The 17,380-nt window shown below is 43.1% G+C and overlaps 2 protein-coding genes across 29 annotated transcripts in view; one reads left to right on the top strand and one right to left on the bottom strand.

Moving 5' to 3' along the window:
- Nucleotides 1-11,025, bottom strand: part of LOC147454778 (uncharacterized) — a 162,973-nt gene extending 151,948 nt beyond the window's left edge. For 21 of the 22 annotated variants that reach the window (XR_015188693.1, XR_015188696.1, XR_015188684.1 and 18 more), the window contains exons 1-2: nucleotides 10,886-11,025; nucleotides 10,689-10,794 (exon numbers count right to left, since the gene is read on the bottom strand). The gene's annotated coding sequence lies outside the window, so the exon portion shown is untranslated. The remainder of the gene's footprint in view (nucleotides 1-10,688; nucleotides 10,795-10,885) is intronic. The other variant, XM_086516616.1, reaches the window with a different exon arrangement.
- LOC147454777 (myosin-11-like) overlaps nucleotides 1-11,222 on the top strand; it is a 167,389-nt gene extending 156,167 nt beyond the window's left edge. For 6 of the 7 annotated variants that reach the window (XM_086516608.1, XM_086516611.1, XM_086516610.1 and 3 more), the window contains 8 exons: nucleotides 5,090-5,218; nucleotides 5,309-5,379; nucleotides 5,461-5,560; nucleotides 5,667-5,723; nucleotides 10,360-10,416; nucleotides 10,526-10,606; nucleotides 10,709-10,791; nucleotides 10,912-11,222. In XM_086516608.1, the coding sequence (XP_086372734.1) occupies nucleotides 5,090-5,218; nucleotides 5,309-5,379; nucleotides 5,461-5,560; nucleotides 5,667-5,723; nucleotides 10,360-10,416; nucleotides 10,526-10,606; nucleotides 10,709-10,791; nucleotides 10,912-10,981 (648 nt within the window). In that variant the 3' untranslated portion in view covers nucleotides 10,982-11,222. The remainder of the gene's footprint in view (nucleotides 1-5,089; nucleotides 5,219-5,308; nucleotides 5,380-5,460; nucleotides 5,561-5,666; nucleotides 5,724-10,359; nucleotides 10,417-10,525; nucleotides 10,607-10,708; nucleotides 10,792-10,911) is intronic. The other variant, XM_086516609.1, reaches the window with a different exon arrangement.
- The last annotated feature ends 6,158 nt before the right edge of the window (nucleotides 11,223-17,380 follow it).

Here is a 17,380-nt window from a genome sequence, read left to right as displayed (position 1 = left end):
GAGAGAGAGAGAGAGAGAGAGAGAGAGAGAGAGAGAGAGAGAGAGACAACACGCGACACTGAGTGGCGGAATTCCACCCCAGAGAGTATTGGCCCCAAACCTTGGCGCCCCTTTCGGTATTTCTTTATATTGCATCAACACAATACAAGCCGGTACTCCAGACTCTGCACCTTCTCCAGCAAGCATGCCAGAGAATGAGCCCTACCTCATATTTAAAGGCCCTTGGCCTAAAAAGCAATTACAATGAAAAGCCTTCAAACTTTAAAGCATCTCGTCCAAAAGCAAAGCCAAAAAGCTGCCAGCATAAATCACGGAAATCCATAGTGCCTACCACGTCATCAGCCAGCGCAATTTTCGGAAATCTCGCTGCTGCCCTTACGGTTAGGGTTAGGGTTTTTGCAATTTTAGGGTTTTTGGCAGCAGAATTATTGTTTGCAGGTTTTAGGGTTAGGAATTTCAGAATTAGGGTTTGCAACTTTTAGGGTTAGGGTTTCCAAAATTAGGGTTTCAGAAGTTAGGGTTTCTGGCAGAAATTAGGGTTAGGGTTTCTGCTCTCGGGCAACCACGTCATCTATAAGTTGGCTCCATTCTTTAGGCTTTGACACGTCAGCAGTTTGTTACATCGTCTCTGCTGAGGCTGGGTGTGTGGGTATGCCTCTGTTGCTGCATCAAGCAATGTCCGTGTCAGTATAGTAGTAAGCTCCTCCAGAGATCGCCCTGGCTCCTCTGTGCACAGGCGTCTCAGATCCGATCTATGTAGACAAGGAAAGAGTATCTATGCCTCCGGTAACCTTGGAGGAGCGCGCTGAAAGTATACCATTGGCTGCAAAGACTGCACAACAGCTAAGTCCAAATAGTTGTCAGTGGTTCGCTATCGGGGAAGGCTATGGGCCCAACGGCTACAAATCATAGTAAAAACTACATCTCTGTAAGAGAAGTCCGACTGATGGAAAATATCTAGAGGCATCTGTAGAGTGCCCAATCTATATACCAATGACGTAAGCATGAGGGCTGTATTTGTTAAGAGAGCCCATAAAAAGAGAGTGTGATCCTAGAAATTGCAAAAGCCATCCCTACGTGTGACAAATCCATCATGAACTCCTACTCTGATCAGAAAATAACAAACCACCCTCCACACTAATTGAGCCTAGGAACAAACCCAAACAGTGCCTCAAGGACTCATGCTGCAGAGTACATCTTTGGCAAGTCGGATCATGACCAGTAATCTCAGCAAAAGTGCCAATAGGCAATCCTGCATGCACAATCATCCATGTGGAATAGCATATCCGGCGGCTGATCTTGATGCTCCAAATTCATGACCAAAACTGTTGTTGAAAGTCTACAGAGATGCGTTGATCTTGCCATACCTCCAACTAACATGAACGGGGAGCTGAGCGTCATGTCCTCAAGATGCTCCTCCTGCCAAGGGATATGGTGTAATAAAAAAGGAAAGAGGTGCCCTGTCAGCCTCTATAGGCGGCCACTATCACTCACTAGGATCCGTTCCAACTCAATTAGTAATCATCCCTGCCAAAACCACAACCTCCAAATCACTCCTCATGTGCTGTGAAAACAAGGCCAACACAAGAGCGCCTCACCAATGAGCCCACCTCTTGAACAAGCTGCCAACGAGCATCTAGTCATCGATCCAGAGACACTTCAGCCTAAAATGCGAATCTCATGTGATCGCCAGTCTCTGCAACGCAAGACACCTGTGTGCCATGTTGCACAACAATCGAGTCTCCAGAGTGAGGGTGAAAAAACACCCACCAACCCTTATGGGAGGGAAAGACAGTTTGTTCCCCACTGACACCATGCCAGTTAGTAGGATAGCCGCATCAATCTCTTGCATACTTGTTATAACCCCTCTCTTGATCTCGTAGGTATTTCCAATGACCACCAACCAAGGAAGCCGATGTAAGGATGCTGGCACACCACATCCTTCTATCTAGCCCAATCAATGTGCATCCTCTCCCATAGTTGTCGCCCCTCCGAAACTGCCACACATGCATTCCAAATAAGTGGTTGTCTGTCTACCTCCTCCATACAACAAGGTGTATGTCGAATCAAAGCAAGATGCAGATCCATCCAAATCCTCAACAAACACCACATAATAGTGACAATTGTGATATCGAAAGGTGCATCTCTCAAATTGAAATGATGGTTGAGCGCAAACTCAATACAATGCCGGTACTCCATTGTCTGACCTCCTTGGCTCATATTTAATGGCCCTTGGCCTCTCAAAAGCAATTACATGAAAAGCTTCAAGTTCTCAAGCATCTGGTCCCAAAATCACTAGCGTCAGAAGCTGTCAGCGTGTTCTTCTTAGGGTTTAGGCCCCAAACCTTGGCACCCCTTCCGCTATTTCTTAAGATAATTGTCACAAACTGTTGATGTGTCAAGTCACTAAAGAACAGAGCCAACCTTCGGATCATGGTCGAGGGGGCTAAACCCTAAGAAGAACAAGCAACAGCAGAAGAAGAAGTCCTACCAACTTATGGAGGCTTGATGGGGCCCAAGTGACATAAAGGCATATAGATAAAGCAGGACCTACACACACAGAGTGTTGCGTGGGGCTGATGATGTGGCAGCAGCTGTACGGATCTCCGCAATCTGCATTGACGTGATGACGTGGTAGACTATACGGATCTCTGCGTTTTGCGCTGACTGCTGACATGGCAGTTGTACGGATTTTTCGTAAATCACGTTGGTAGCTTTTGGGCATTGCTTTTGGACCAGATGCTTTTGAGTTTGTAGCTTTTCACTGTAACTGCTTTTAATGGCTAAGGGCCTTTAAATATGAGGCTAGGGCTCATTCTCTAGCACTCTTCTGAGAGAAGGTGCAGATCGTGGAGTACCGGCTTGTACTATGTTGATGCAATATAAAGAAATACCGAAAGGGGTGCCAAGGTTTGGGGCCAATACTCTCTGGGGTGGAATTCCGCCACTCCGTGTCGCGTGTTGTCTCTCTCTTTCAGTTCATTTGTTATTGAAGTGTTAAAAGTCTGTTCAATCTGTTCTTTTCTATTGGCAAGTGGTGCCTGTCTTGTGACAATAATAGTGTCCCCATGAACTCCTGGTTGTGTATCAGAAGACTCATCTGACCCACTCCAAAGAGCGTTGCGCAATAGGTAGCACATGCGTGCCATGACTCCAGAATGAAGAGTCATGCAGAATGTAGTAAACCAGGCCGTCGCAAGGACCTGATTCACCACAAGGGCTGTCTCTCTCTCCCCCCCCCCCCCCCCAATGACTTCATGGAGACTTAATCGTGACACATTATACACTCACTTATTGTATCAGCCCTTCACTCGTTGTATCAGATATACAGTTCCAGTCAGCTGCTTACCCCACTTCAAGTAGTTTAGGATGTTACAATATCTTTTTCAGTATCATTTAGTCTTTTCTTTTTGGTACTCAAACACTATCAGATTCACCACTTTGTAATTTTTTGGTCTCGTAGATCACTTTGGCCTTTTCAATACATTAATATATCATTTCATTTCTCTCTCTCTCTCTCTCTCTCTCTCTCTCTCTCTCTCTCTCTCTCTCGCATGATATCATTCGAGCGGAATTAGCTGCCCCCCCTATGGAGATTGAGGCGCTTACCAGATCAGTCTCCTTTGTACACAGTCTGTGGGATACTACCAGAGACAGATATGCAAGGGTGGCTCTAGAGTCCTCCAGACAATTAGCTCTTAATGGGGATACATCATGCTGGTATGCACAGATGGCATCATGGTTTCAGACACATGGTTTCACCATGGACAGGTTGCCTCTTGATCTGATCCAGCTGGACACGAGGAGGACATGGATAGAGCCGATACAGGAGTTGGGCACAAAGATGGCTTTCTATAGAGAGCATCTTCTCCACCTCACGGGGGATGGGTTTGTGATTTGACCTAGCTATATGGACACGCATCTTTCTCATGGTTTGCGTTGTGCCATTGGCCAGATACGCACGTCCTCACATCAGCTCGAGATTGAGACTGGCAGATTCAAAGGGACACCAGCAGATAGTAGGATATGCCGCTTATGCCATCTAGAGCCAGAGATAGAGGACATTACATATGTCATTGCACAGTGTACTATGAGATACGAGGCCGTTTTCATTGTCTATTCAAAGAAGGTTTTGGGCCTCTATCTAGGGTTATGAGTTATGAGGATCAGAGATGTCTTGGGCTATATCTACTTGAGTTGCACAAGCATAGAGAAACTTTACTAAGGAGAGTTAAAGAGAGACAACCCAAGAGACAGATCACAGATTTCTTTACACTAGATATTGTACACCCAGAAGAACAAACAGAGGAGCAGCAAACAGTGGAGAGGTCTGCCCACACTACTGGCATTCTCATAGACCGAGCATTGGAGCTAGGGAGATCTAGACGACCCCGATGGAGAAGAGGAGTTACACAGTTTCGAAGCAGGCTACAGCAAAGGATTCGAGCCATACTTTTTTGTCCTCCAGAGTGCAGATGAAGATGGATCTCTACTTCCCTCCCATATTGTCTACACATTGTCACATTTCACGCCTTTCACCTTTCACACCTATCAGCTTAGTTTAGGATTCCGCAGTATTTATATTTTGTTATCCTAGTTTAATTTATTTTGTTAATCTGACTTTGGCCTTTTGAAGACGTTAAAATAACATTTCATTTCATCTCTCTCTCTCTCTCTCTCTCTCTCTCTCTCTCTCTCTCTCTCTCTCTCTCTCTCTCTCTCTCTCTCTCTCTCTCTCTCTCTCCATCCAGAGTGCTGATGAGGATGGATTCTAGTAGTAGTAGTATTTTTGTTCTAGTCTTTTTGTACCCGAACATGGTATCAGATTCACTATTTTGTAACAGATTGGTCTCATAGGTCATTTTGGCCTTTTGAAAACGTTAATATAACATTTCATTTCATTTCATCTCTCTCTCTCTCTCTCTCTCTCTCTCTCTCTCTCTCTCTCAATCTCCCACCCCCCCCCCCCAAACATTTGGAGACATCAAATCTGCATGGATATGATTAAAGATAGCCATAAGTTGTATGAGAAGTTAGTATAAAGGACATTCAAACTCGTGCGATAATGCAACTTTCTGTGTTTTTGAAGGCATCAAGGGCTTCCCCCTTCTCACCATTCAAGGTCTCGTCATTGACACAGATGCCCTCTAGAAGCAGCCATTGGCATAGCATCACAAAGAGCTTAAACTCAGTATTGACTTTACTGTGTGTTCAACATGTAAGATTTGAACTTCCTCATCAATTCTGTGGTCATCATATGTCTAGGGTCTTAATGACTTGCTAGCATGAGCTGTTCTTCGTCTTGTAGGTACCTTCGTTTCTGGTTTCAAGAATTTTCACCCAGATATTCTTTTTCGTCAACGTTCAGCTATTTAACAGGTGGATAAGAGAATACTTTTTATTTCAAACCATGAGAATTTTAACTCTGATAAGAACCATGTCTATCTCTGTGTCCAACAGCTTGCTACTGAGACGAGAATGCTGCTCTTTCAGTAATGGTGAATATCTGAAGGCTGGCCTAAGTGAGCTTGAAAATTGGATTTGCAATGTCTCTCAAAAAGTAAGACCGAATTGTGAATTAAGATAGAAAAACTGCAATTCAGGAGGTTCTATCTGCCTAGGTAAACCTGCCTTGATTCTTTCACTCCCTTTCACATGTTTTGCAGTACGCTGGGCATTCATGGGATGCACTAGGGCCAATTCGAGAGGCAGTGGAATTTCTGGTAGTCTCTCACTCATGAAAATGGTTTTGCCCTTTGTATATCTGGTAGCAACTCTTAATATGTAGGTCTTTTAGCCTTCTCTCTCTCTCTCTCTCTCTCTCTCTCTCTCTCACCACCAAAGCCTTCCTCTGGGCGAGAGGCTACCCTCCGGGGAGGCGTTAGCCTCAGTCCAGCCTCTTCTGCAACAGTAGCACCCCCTCTCTGTTGTAGCCTGATCGAGCAAGCCCCATCTCTCTGCCGTAGCCTGCGCGAAAGCCCCAGCTGTTGTAGCTTGCATGACCTCAATCTGCGCAGCAAACTCGCAGGGCGTCGTCCTTGCTCGGTGCTGGCAGCGTAGGTCAGCATTGACCGTGTTCAGTACTGGCAGCGGTGCGAACAAAGAGGGAGCCCCTTCACATGGTGAGGCTTGGCTGCATTCGTAAGGTTACCGACCTTCATAACCCTAAGCTTAAAAGTAAGGGTGTGTTCTCACCTTCGTGGTAAGATGTCCACTACGCTGATCTTCCGCACCCGTAAGACCTTTCTTGCGGTGGCAGCGGCACCAAAGAAGGATCCTATTGCTCGCCAAGATGCGAGGATCACAACCCTTGAGGCCTAAATTCAAGAGCTCATCGAAGAGAATACACAACTCAAGCAGCGTTTGTGCAAGCTTGAGGAAACAAAGGAAGTAGAGAGCCAAGCTCTACTTGTGAAAGCAAATGAGGTCGAAAACGATTTTGCTGAAACTGTCAAAGCAGCCTAGAAAGAAGTCCACGAAGCAACATGTAAAGAGACCGTCAACGAAGTTGAAGCAGTGTTACAAGAAAATCGACTACAAGAAAGTGTTGGCCTCAAGGTTCGAATTGGAGGACTTCCCTCACCACAATGCACAGACGAAGACACTCTTGAAGACGCAATCACCAAGCTCAATGACATTGTCCAACCAGTAAATATCAAGCCAGAAACCATCTCATGGATCAACGACACACATAGAAAGGTGCCACCGAAGCATTGTATCCTTACTCTCAAGGAGAAAGAAGAACGGTGGAAGCTATTATGCCAATCTCATCTCCTAAAGGGAACAAAGTTGTGGGTCGCCGAGGAATTGACCCCGAACCAACTCAGGACCAAAGCAACTGAACTCAAGAAGATGCGCGAAGCTCGCAAACAAGGTAAATGGGCAGTCTATCGGGTGGTAAAGCCGTCATCCAGGAGTTTCGAACTCCCAAACCACCCCCGCGCTCACCTGAGCCTTCTTAGGTTTCATCCTCCTTTTTCTTTTTCATTATCCTCTTGATGGACCCTCAGTCCTTAACCGATATGTCTCTATGCTTCACTTGAAAGCAAGCATTGTAATGTTTTGTTTTTCGGTCCCATAGGTCATATCTAACCTCTGTGGACGATAATTCAATCTCTCTCTCTCTCTCTCTCTCTCTCTCTCTCTCTCTCTCTCTCAATATGTGTCAGGAGGGAGAACACATACCTGCTATACTTTTACACAAGAGATTGACTCTGTGTATACAGAGGAGATCTATGGTCATCTATGTACAACAGCCAAGCCACGACTCTCAGTGGAGGAGATCACCACTCTACTGACGGAGACATTGCATGATGCAGCAGCAGAGGCATATCCACACATTCAGCCTTACCAGAGGCGTCGTTCTGGGAGCATGCCTTAGAGCAGTTGGTATGACGAGGAGTGGAGAGAGATGAGAATATAGCTTCAGAGAGATCTTCTCCTAGGGGTCATTACTTACAGACACTCTCAGGGATGGCCTTCCGACGACTTGTGCGACAGAAGAAGCGAGCGTTCCTAGCTCAGATGGAGCGAGACTTATACCAGTTGTTCTTGAGTAGAGGCTCAAGAGAGGCATGGCGTCAATCCATGAACACTCCCCTCCCCCAGTGATAAACTTCTCTTGATGTATGGGGTCAGTATGCAACATCCTTGTATACGGTCCCTGGAATTACACCCTTTCCAGATCCTGCTGAGTCATGCCCATCTTCGAGTACCTTCTTTACCTCTGAGATGGTAAAGACGGCCATTGACAGGATGAGAACCAAGAGGGTATATGATCATGAGGGTCTAGTAGCAGAGCACTTTATACATGCTAGAGATATGCTGGCAAAAGTTCTTGCAGTTCTGTTCAATCGTGTCATGTGTGAGGGTCTACCTAAGACTTGGAGACTCTCTACTAATGTGCCTATCTTCAAGGCAGGTGAACCTATGGAGCCTGGAAACTACCGTACTATTATGATTGGTCAGTGGACACACGTTGGCACGGTTGTATGCATCTATCCTTGAGCAGCAGTTGAGTAAATGGGCAGAGAGCAAGGGCATACAAGCAACGGGACAAGCCGGTGTTAGGAGAGGCTTCTCCACTCTTGACCATATTCTGACACTCAGAGCCATCATTGAGGAGGGTAGGGCACATGGGAGGTGGATTTACTAAAGCTTTGTGGATTTCCGCAAAGCATTTGACACGGTGCCTAGAGCCGGATTGATATGCAAACTACAGGAGATGGGAGTGCCCAATGAGTGGATTTGGGGGTTCATGGCTCTATACATATCAGTGGTGGGACATGTATACACTCCAGAGGGGATATCTGATTTAGTTCACTCCACTATTGGAGTGAAGCAAGGCTATCCATTGTCTCCTACCCTATTTGGTATGTATATAGATGAGGTTTTTGACTACATTGACACAGAAGGTGCACAGCTAGCAAGGACATGGATTCCATTGTTGTTATATGCTGATGATAATGTGTTGATCTCTGACTCACCAGAGGGTATGCAGCGACAGTTGGATGCACTCTGTACCTTTGCGGATGATAGTGGATTATCTGTAAACCTTGGTAAAACCAAGGTTATGGTGTTTAACACCACCCCAGAGTGGATCAGGAAATCAACACCTACATTCACCTATGGCCAGGAGACCGTGGAGTACACAGATGCGTCCACCTATCTTGGGGTAGTCTTCACTGGGCCAGGATTTTCAGCAAAGACTAGATTGATCAGAGCATATGCGGCCTTGGGAGGATTGGAAAGGACGTGTTCGCAGGTTCAGTTCCAGGAACCCCGAATAAAGCTCTAGCTCTTTGATACCTTGGTAGCTTCAACTTTGCTCTATGGGGTTCAAGTTTGGGGACCCTCTGTGGGTCAGGATGGGTGGAGAGGTATGGAGAGGCCCTTAGTAGTTATGATTTCTCGATTGATTAGAGCCAAGGCCTCCGTGCCACACGAGATCATTGGAGTTGAGTTAGTAGCCCCTCCTATGGAGATAGAGGCGTTTACCAGATCAATCTGCTTTATGCATAGTTTATGGGATACTACCAGAGACAGATATGCCATGAGTCCTCTAGGGGGACATATCACAGATGTCATCATGGTTCCAGATATGCCATGAGTCCTCTAGGGGGACACATCGTGCTGGTATGCGCTAATGTGATCATGGTTCCATATACATGGCTTCAGCATGGACAGGTTACCCCCTTTTCAGTACTCCCTTGATACACCACCGTTGTCTCTTACACAGGTGGAGATTACTAGACTCATTCGCCACAATCTGACCCAGTTGGACACCAGGAGGACATGGATAGAGCCGACACAGGAGCTGGGCACGAAGATGGCTTTCTATAAAGAGCATCTTCTCCAACTCACAGAGGATGGGTTTGTGATTCGACCCAGCTATATGGATACACATCTATCCCATGGGTTAGGGTGTGCCATCGGTCAGATACGGACATCGTCACACCAACTTGAGATTGAGACTCGTAGATTGAGACGGATACCAGCAGCCATAAGGATATCGTGACATACAGAGCCAGAGACAGAGATGCATTATATGTGTTAGTGCACTGTGTAGTACGCAATACGGGGTCGCTTCCATTGTCTATTCAGGAAAAGCTTCGGACCTTTCTCCAGAGCCATGAGCTATCAGGACCAGCGATGTCTTGGACTGTATCTACTTGAGTTACTCAGATACAGAGACAGTCTACTGAGGAGATCTGGAGAGAGACAATCCCAGAGACAAATTAATGATTTCTTCACACCAGACACTGGTCAGTTAGAGGAGCAGCCACCTACGCAAATCTCTGCTCATACTCACATGAGCGGTACCCTCATTGATCGAGCATCGGAGCTAGGGAGGTTGAGACGCCCCGCAGCTGAGGACTAATTTCACCTCTTTTTCACTTTGGCATCTCTTTTTTGTACCCAGCCATGGTATCAGATTGACCAGTTTGTAACGGTTTGGTCTCATAGGTCACTTTGGCCATTCGAAGATGTTAATATAACATTTCATTTCATTTAATTTAATATCTCTCTCTCTCTCTCTCTCTCTCTCTCTCTCTCTCTCTCTCTCTCTCTCTCTCTCTCTCTGTGGTCAGCTCCATACATACTACATCACATGTATCTTTGGTCCCATAGGTCATATTTGACCTTCGAGGACAATATGACCTTCGAGGACGATAAAAAAATCTCTCTCTCTCTCTAAACATTGAAATTCTCCGTCGACCTAGGCCAAACACACCTGCCTTGCAGAACTCACCAGAAAGAAAACCTTGTGCATGTGTGTGTCTGCAGTTTTGAGCCGGTAAGGATCAAATTTCTAATGAGGGTACTGGTAATCTTATGCTAAGTTCACACCTTTGACAGGTTATACACCAAAAAGATAGAAGAAGCTTCTATGAGATCAAGCATGTCCTTTGTCCAGTAAGAGTTCTACATTGGTATCTATGGGAAACAAAGAGTTCTAATTCAGTTGAGCAACATTTACATGAAGGTTTAGGACCGGAACCTTACAAGCCAATTGACTGTGCAGGGGCTAAGTGTACAACAGTTGTATCGTATCACTACAATGTACTGGGATGACAAATATGGGACTCAGAGTGTATCTTTGGAGGTAGTTCAGCAAAGAATACTAACAAGATGCTCTTAATTTAATTAGACCAGAAGTGAGGAAGAGAAACCTAACAAATTTGCACCTGATTATGTCCGAGCCCAGGTTATTGATCAAATAAAGGAGCTCATGTCCGAGGAAAGTAGCAGTCCGGGCGGCTGTTCCTTTCTATTGGATGATGATTCCAGGTGCTTTGCATTCAAAATAATGGGTCAAAATTGAACACACAATGAAAATGAAATTATGGTGAGCTTGCAATGGACCCAATGAATGAGAGCTTACTTTACCCCTGGGTTGTTTCATGGCAGCCTCCCCTTTTGTGTTGAAGATCTGTTGGCGTTGACGAGTGAAGTGGATGACATCCCACAGATAGGTTGAGCCTTGTGATATTTCTGGAGCCAGGGTCCTCTGAACCTTACAGGCACATAGAATTACCTCTGCAGTGTGGTCATTTCTGTGGCAAATGCACGAGTTTGGAAGGATGGCAGCTTGCGGATGACATCCCGTGCTCGACTCTCTAGCATCATTGCTTTGCTATCGTTTTTTTTGGGAGAGAAATGCAGAATGTATTAAATGTACTAAAAAGAAAAATAAATGTTACAAAGGCATTGCTTTGCTATCTTGACTGCACATTCTTTTGAAAAATCAGAAAGTTACACAGAGAGAGAGAGAGAGAGAGAGAGAGAGAGAGAGAGAGAGAGAGAGATATGAAAAGACACATACCAGATTAGAAAATGACATGATGGTCATAGATTTTAAATGTCAATACAAAAGGACTAAGGTAACAAATGCTAAAAATGTAAATTGAAATGGTATAATGAGCAACGGCTTGTTGTTATGTACTAGCCTTAATTAGCCTTGACCCTCTTGCTCCCTTAAGAAAACCATCTTCATAAACAAAAACTGGGAGCAAAGAAATGAATTGAATCAATAAAGTCAACCACCCAACTCTTTTGAGACTATACAATGAAATACGACAAAGCTTTGGTAACAGATGATTGCTCATCCTTTTCTAGCATTTTTCTTGAGAACGGTATTGTACCGTTGAGCATTGTCTCTTTCAAACATCATCGCTTCTTTGTACAATCTCCTTACTAATCGTCTAGCTTTAACATATATTGGAGTCTTGTATTGCAAAATTGATTAGAAGGTCCATGCCAACTCCTCCCTTCAAGCACCCCTTGTCATCTCACTTACCATGTTGCTAAGGTAGACAAACAATAGTCTTCATGCATATCCATAAGCTAGATCATGAGTAAAATAGCATAAAATCTACTTGACTTGCCATAATAACGGAAATAGGCATGGACTTGATAGATGCCCCTTCGGTTGCGGCTCCACATTAATACAAAAAGAGCCAAACTAGACTCAAACGCCTCCTTTACACTCTTCTCCTCGATTGATGGTAATTACCATCGTCAACATCATGCCCGAGCTACAATTGGTTGACCTCAACTTGCAATGTGATTGATTGCCTTGAGGGTTGCTCAGTCTTGTATGAGAAGGTGCAAAAAACATAAAGATGTGTAGTTGAGTTGTAGTAAAAACTTCTTCCTATGGACAAGGGAATGCCATCCACTCATATTGAAGAACGTGGAATCTTTTTACAACATATTTCAGCCTTTTTTTTCATAATTATGTATGTGGCTAAAGTCATTTTGGATACTAAGGCTACTCCCCATCAAATTTAACCATGTTTCTAGCAACGTGATCTTTATGCTCCTACTCACGCTTGCCAATAACTCAATTTTTGTCAAATATTCTCTCAGAAAAGGCTTCACATTAAATGTCTATGAAAGCGTAGGAGCAAGATTGTGAGTGTGCCCGTTGTGTTGAAACATTAAAGGCTTCTCAAAGCAAGATTCTTGCAACTCTTCAAGCAATAACATGATAATGTTATTGTATGAGTTCATAATGTCACTTTGTAGTCACCTGCATGTTGACTTTTGGGCATGGGGTCACTTTTATAGATCAATTGAGAAGTGACCTTCAATGCACACTATGTGTGCTTTTTTCTTGTATCACTACCACGCAATAAAAGGGTTATGTTTATTCTACAATGTAGCTTGCCACTAATTATTGACGTAAGGAATATGAGCTTGAGGACCCGTGCGTTGTTGTTGATGTGAGCTTTTGGAGCTCTATAATACCAACCGTTCAGACCACCACTCTAGCTGCTCATACGATGTAGACGCTCTGCACATTCACATCAACCAAGTATTACAAATCTGTGTTTTGGCTCAACACCATTCAAACAGAGACATCATCTTGGATTGAATGCTCTTTATCAATTTGATGTCCTCTCCAAGTAGACCACACTTTACATATGTCCTAATCAATGTGTGCTTGCACCTAGCATACTTTCTAATAAACGTGTTGCAAAAAAATCTCATCATAAATTCTATTCCCCAATATATCCACTACTTGCATAATTCTCAATGCCTATAGGTGATTGCATCTTGAGGAAAATCCCTTTCCACATTCGTAGATAATGGTCCATGTTCTTGTGGCTCAGACATCCACATTGATGAATGTGTCGACACATATTTCTCCCATACATTGCATTCTATTGTGCATACATTTAGTGTGCTATGTTGTCCTAATCCAACAACATATGTACCCCTAGCTCCCTTCATGAGCATTTACATTCACCATAACAACCTTCTTGAAAAGAGGTACCTATACTTCCATGCTTTGTTCCCATTCCATTGATTTGACATGAAATTTTCCGTTTCAACACCGCTCTACTCTTCACTTGATCTACTATAATAGCCTATTTGTTCTTACATGCTCTCATGTAAGTGCTTTGTCGGGTTATTTTCACAAAATCTTCCTCATCCATGTGGGCTTGGGCTCTAAGTGGCCTTAAATCACGAAATGACTGCAATCAAGTACTAGTTATTTTAGGTTATCTATAATTAATGTCTCTCCTAGAAAACATGCACTACCAAAGGGGTCTACCAAATGAGTGTGCATTTCTACTCAAAAAAATTCTAAGACAATTTCTTATATTTCTCTTCACTATGTAAATATTGCTTGGAAACCAATATTACATCAAGAACAGGTGTTGAAATTTTGAGTTGCCCTCGTGTTTTGCACCTACATACTAACACCACTTAACATGGTGACAACATGCATACTTTCTTTGCACTTTGAACCACGAGCTATCTCTACACACATTCTTGTCCCAGCCACATTGTGCAATTGCAACACTCATTTTCTTGATACTTGAGAATCGTCTTACTTATCAACACCACATTCCTCTTCCTCCTCTAACCGCCTCTCTCTCTCTCTCTCTCTCTCTCTCTCTCTCTCTCTCTCTCTCTCTCTCTCTCTCTCTCTCTCTCTCTCTCTCTCTCTCATACCAAGTGTTGAGTTCAAGACTTGTTAGCTAAATATTTATTGTCCCTTGGGCTAATATCTCTATGTCTTTCTTGCGAGCAAGAAACTGTGGCAGCACATATCATCACAATCTACAATAGAAAGCTCCACAAAGAAAGTCTATATGGCACAAAGAACTAAGGGATAGTGACCTTAGCATCTTTGATTTCTCTTAAAATTGAGTTGGGAAACATGGTCTGTGTGTGTGTGTGTGTGTGTGTGTGTGTGTCTGTGTTTGTTTTGGGCAGAAAAAGTGGCTATATACTATGTACAAAAGAGATCTCTGGAGATGCTAAAAGGCTTATCCTCCGTTTTTTAGCAATGGTTTTGGTCATGCATTTGGAGATTAGTCGCACGATATGCTATTTCACGTGGAATTGTGATGTCCAAGCAAAGACTTGCAAACTCTAAGTAGTTTAGATTTCAGTCAGGTATGACAGAAGAACACTGCTAGATCTAAACTAGAAGGGTAAATCCAAATAACAAGTCAATCAAGCCTGTAGTGGTCAAAAAAGCCAGGCCATCATAAAGGTGATTAAAGCCAACAAATTGCCAACAAGGTCGGCACACTAAGCCAGCAAAACAATTTGGAGTTAAACTTGGCTAATCCTAGGTGATCTTGGCTTTGTTCACTGTACCGTACAGTGGATCTTGCTAGATCTTTCAATGTAAAAATGAAAATACCCATTATTATAAGTCAAAAACCAGTAGATTAATAATAAGGTGGAATTAAGCAAGCTAAAAACTAATCTTTCTAACCAGCAGACCATACCCAAACTGAACCAAGTCATGAGAATATAATCCAGTCCCAGCAAAAAAGAGCAGCAACAGCTAGAGACCAAGATTAAAAACCAGCAAATAAGCCATAGACCAAATCTCAATCAAGACCACAACCATAAAAAATTACCAGCTATTGAAACTCACGTAAAGATCAAATCTCAGTGAGCCACTCATACCTAAAAACTCTTTAAATATCAAACCCCGGCTAGTGAGAGAAATCTTTATATCTGAAGTAGACTCACACCTTAGTATTGAAGCATTAGTTAAAATAATATCCCAACCCATATCCAACAGAGCATGCCAGTCCTTTGTAGGATAACAAAAAGCCTAATATAGAACTCAACAATGTCATGTCACTTGAATCAAGCCCAATTATTTGAGCAAAAGACAAAAAAAATACCAATTAATCCCAAAGTTAGCCAATACAAGAGAATCCATCATATTCCAAGTTAGCGAATCCATAAATCTGTCAATCCAGAGTTAGCAAACCCTAGTCAATGGGCTCCATGCAAACATAAGAGTTTTGTTCAGAATATCACAACTCCCATACCAAAGCATCATAACCCATTTTTTTGTCTTTCTCATGCCAAATCCAAGGTAGTAAAGTAACAAAATCAGATAAAAAATTATATGTAGGCAAAAAAGTTACTTGTATAATCCACCATCTTCTTCTCCATAAGCACCCACAATAAGCAACCGAAACCATTATTGATAAGGTAATATAGAGGTTGCATAGCTTAGATGAGTACATGAATAGTACAATTCTCTCAAAAAGCCTCAAGCACAATAAAGTGAACATGCTAGGATTTCAACAAAACAGATAATAGCTTTATTAGTCAAAAGACCAACAATAGCCAGAGGAAAAAATCATCCTAATTTGTGCCCAAGTCTTCCCATTGTATATCCACAGTCCTCGGCATTTTGAACCAATATGTTACCCAAGCTAAAAACTAGAGATCATGTATGAGGAGCGCAGGTGTGCTAAGACAATATAGCAGAGCTCCCCCCCTTTTCAAAGGAAAAACCGGTGTCCAATATTTCTACCATCACATTAAAGAGATTAAATCAGATAAAAAACAGCTAATTAGGGTACTATCTACAAAATGTAATCCCAATGAAATCTATTCATAACCAAAATAGAATTTGCAAAACTTTCCTATTACTAAGTGAGTTATTTCATTATCACTATGCAACAAAACTTCAACCAATCCTTCCTGTATTGGCGACGGAAAGGAAAAAGACCAAGTCTGAGCAGAATCAATGGACAATAAAATATAGCACTTGTGAAGCAGAAGCCCTCCCACTACTCATCCAAGTAGCATAAGTAAATTAATGCAGAGAAAAGCCTTTTTGCAACCTCTCTCTCTCTCTCTCTCTCTCTCTCTCTCTCTCTCTCTCTCTCTCTCTCTCTCTCTCTCTCTCTTTTGAGACAAACCAAACCAAAGTCTAAGTGAGGGAGCATAAATCCCTCACCTGTATAAGTAGGATGCGGATATGTAGAGTTGTAGCCCAAAGATGTAGCTTCGTGACCCAATATTGTCCCATCAACTCACCAGTCTATCGGAGGGTAAGAGGGGGAGTTTCGTAGCCAAATGATGTCAAGAAATGGATGGGCCAAACGTCGCGCCCAGCCACCCACCATCAAGCCAAGCGTCGTATAAAGATGCATACATCATGAAGCAACATGAGTGAAAGGGGGAAGGGACCAGCCGTGCATTAACCTTGTATTGGAGAGTGCATCAAATACACCCAAGAGGAAACATAATGGGAAAGGGGAATAACCCTTCATTCATGCACCTTTATGGGCTAAGTCGTAATGGGATTGCTCCCACTGAGCCTTGCTTACTAAAAAAGTGGTCACACTAGACCATGTTCACCAAGATAGCAACATAAGCAATAATAAGTATCTAGGATCCGTTCAAAATTACCCTATGATGTAATTATACCTTTCGAGGTGGATCCCCTCAAGTACATTCAATTACCAACAAGATTTAGTATAAGCATAAAAATTTATAGTAATCCCTGACAATTATATCCTTAAACGGTAAGGAATCATGGTGAACAACATCAGTTTCTTATATTTATCCGCTTCAATATAACATGAGCAAAAATCACCCATGGTGGGAGAATAAATATCCAAGGTATTTACCCATTAGATAACACAGCCATCAGCTACAACAATAGCTTAAGTATAAGTATCAATGTAGCTAGATGCATCAACCACTATCAGATAAATCTAATCAAGTGTGTGTGTGTGTGTGTGTATAGTTGGGTGAAGCAACCCAAGTCCAATGTAGTGACCAAACGTGCATGCGTGTGTGTGTGCGTGTGTGTGTGTGTATCTACCCTTTGGCATGTGTATCTCAAAAATTTAGGGTTGGTGTGCGGCATCTTTGTTGTTAGAGGAAGATGATGCTTGGTAAAATCAATCTCTCTCTCTCTCTCTCTCTCTCTCTCTCTCTCTCTCTCTCTCTCTCTCTCTCTCTCTCTCTCTTCCCTACACCTTATTAAGTCAGTTGCTTTACGGAAGCCTATGCTATCAAACCTCTACTTTTCATAACTAAGGGCCCTAGCATTGCTCGCAATTTGGCACCAATTACTCACTCTTGCTCCTTC

This window comes from Adiantum capillus-veneris, chromosome 7 (genome assembly GCF_014529385.1).
Source record: "Adiantum capillus-veneris isolate H3 chromosome 7, ASM1452938v2, whole genome shotgun sequence".
NCBI classification, from domain to species: domain Eukaryota; kingdom Viridiplantae; phylum Streptophyta; class Polypodiopsida; order Polypodiales; family Pteridaceae; genus Adiantum; species Adiantum capillus-veneris.
The sequence above is the reverse complement of the archived record's forward strand: the minus strand, read 5'-3'. Positions and strand labels throughout refer to the sequence as shown.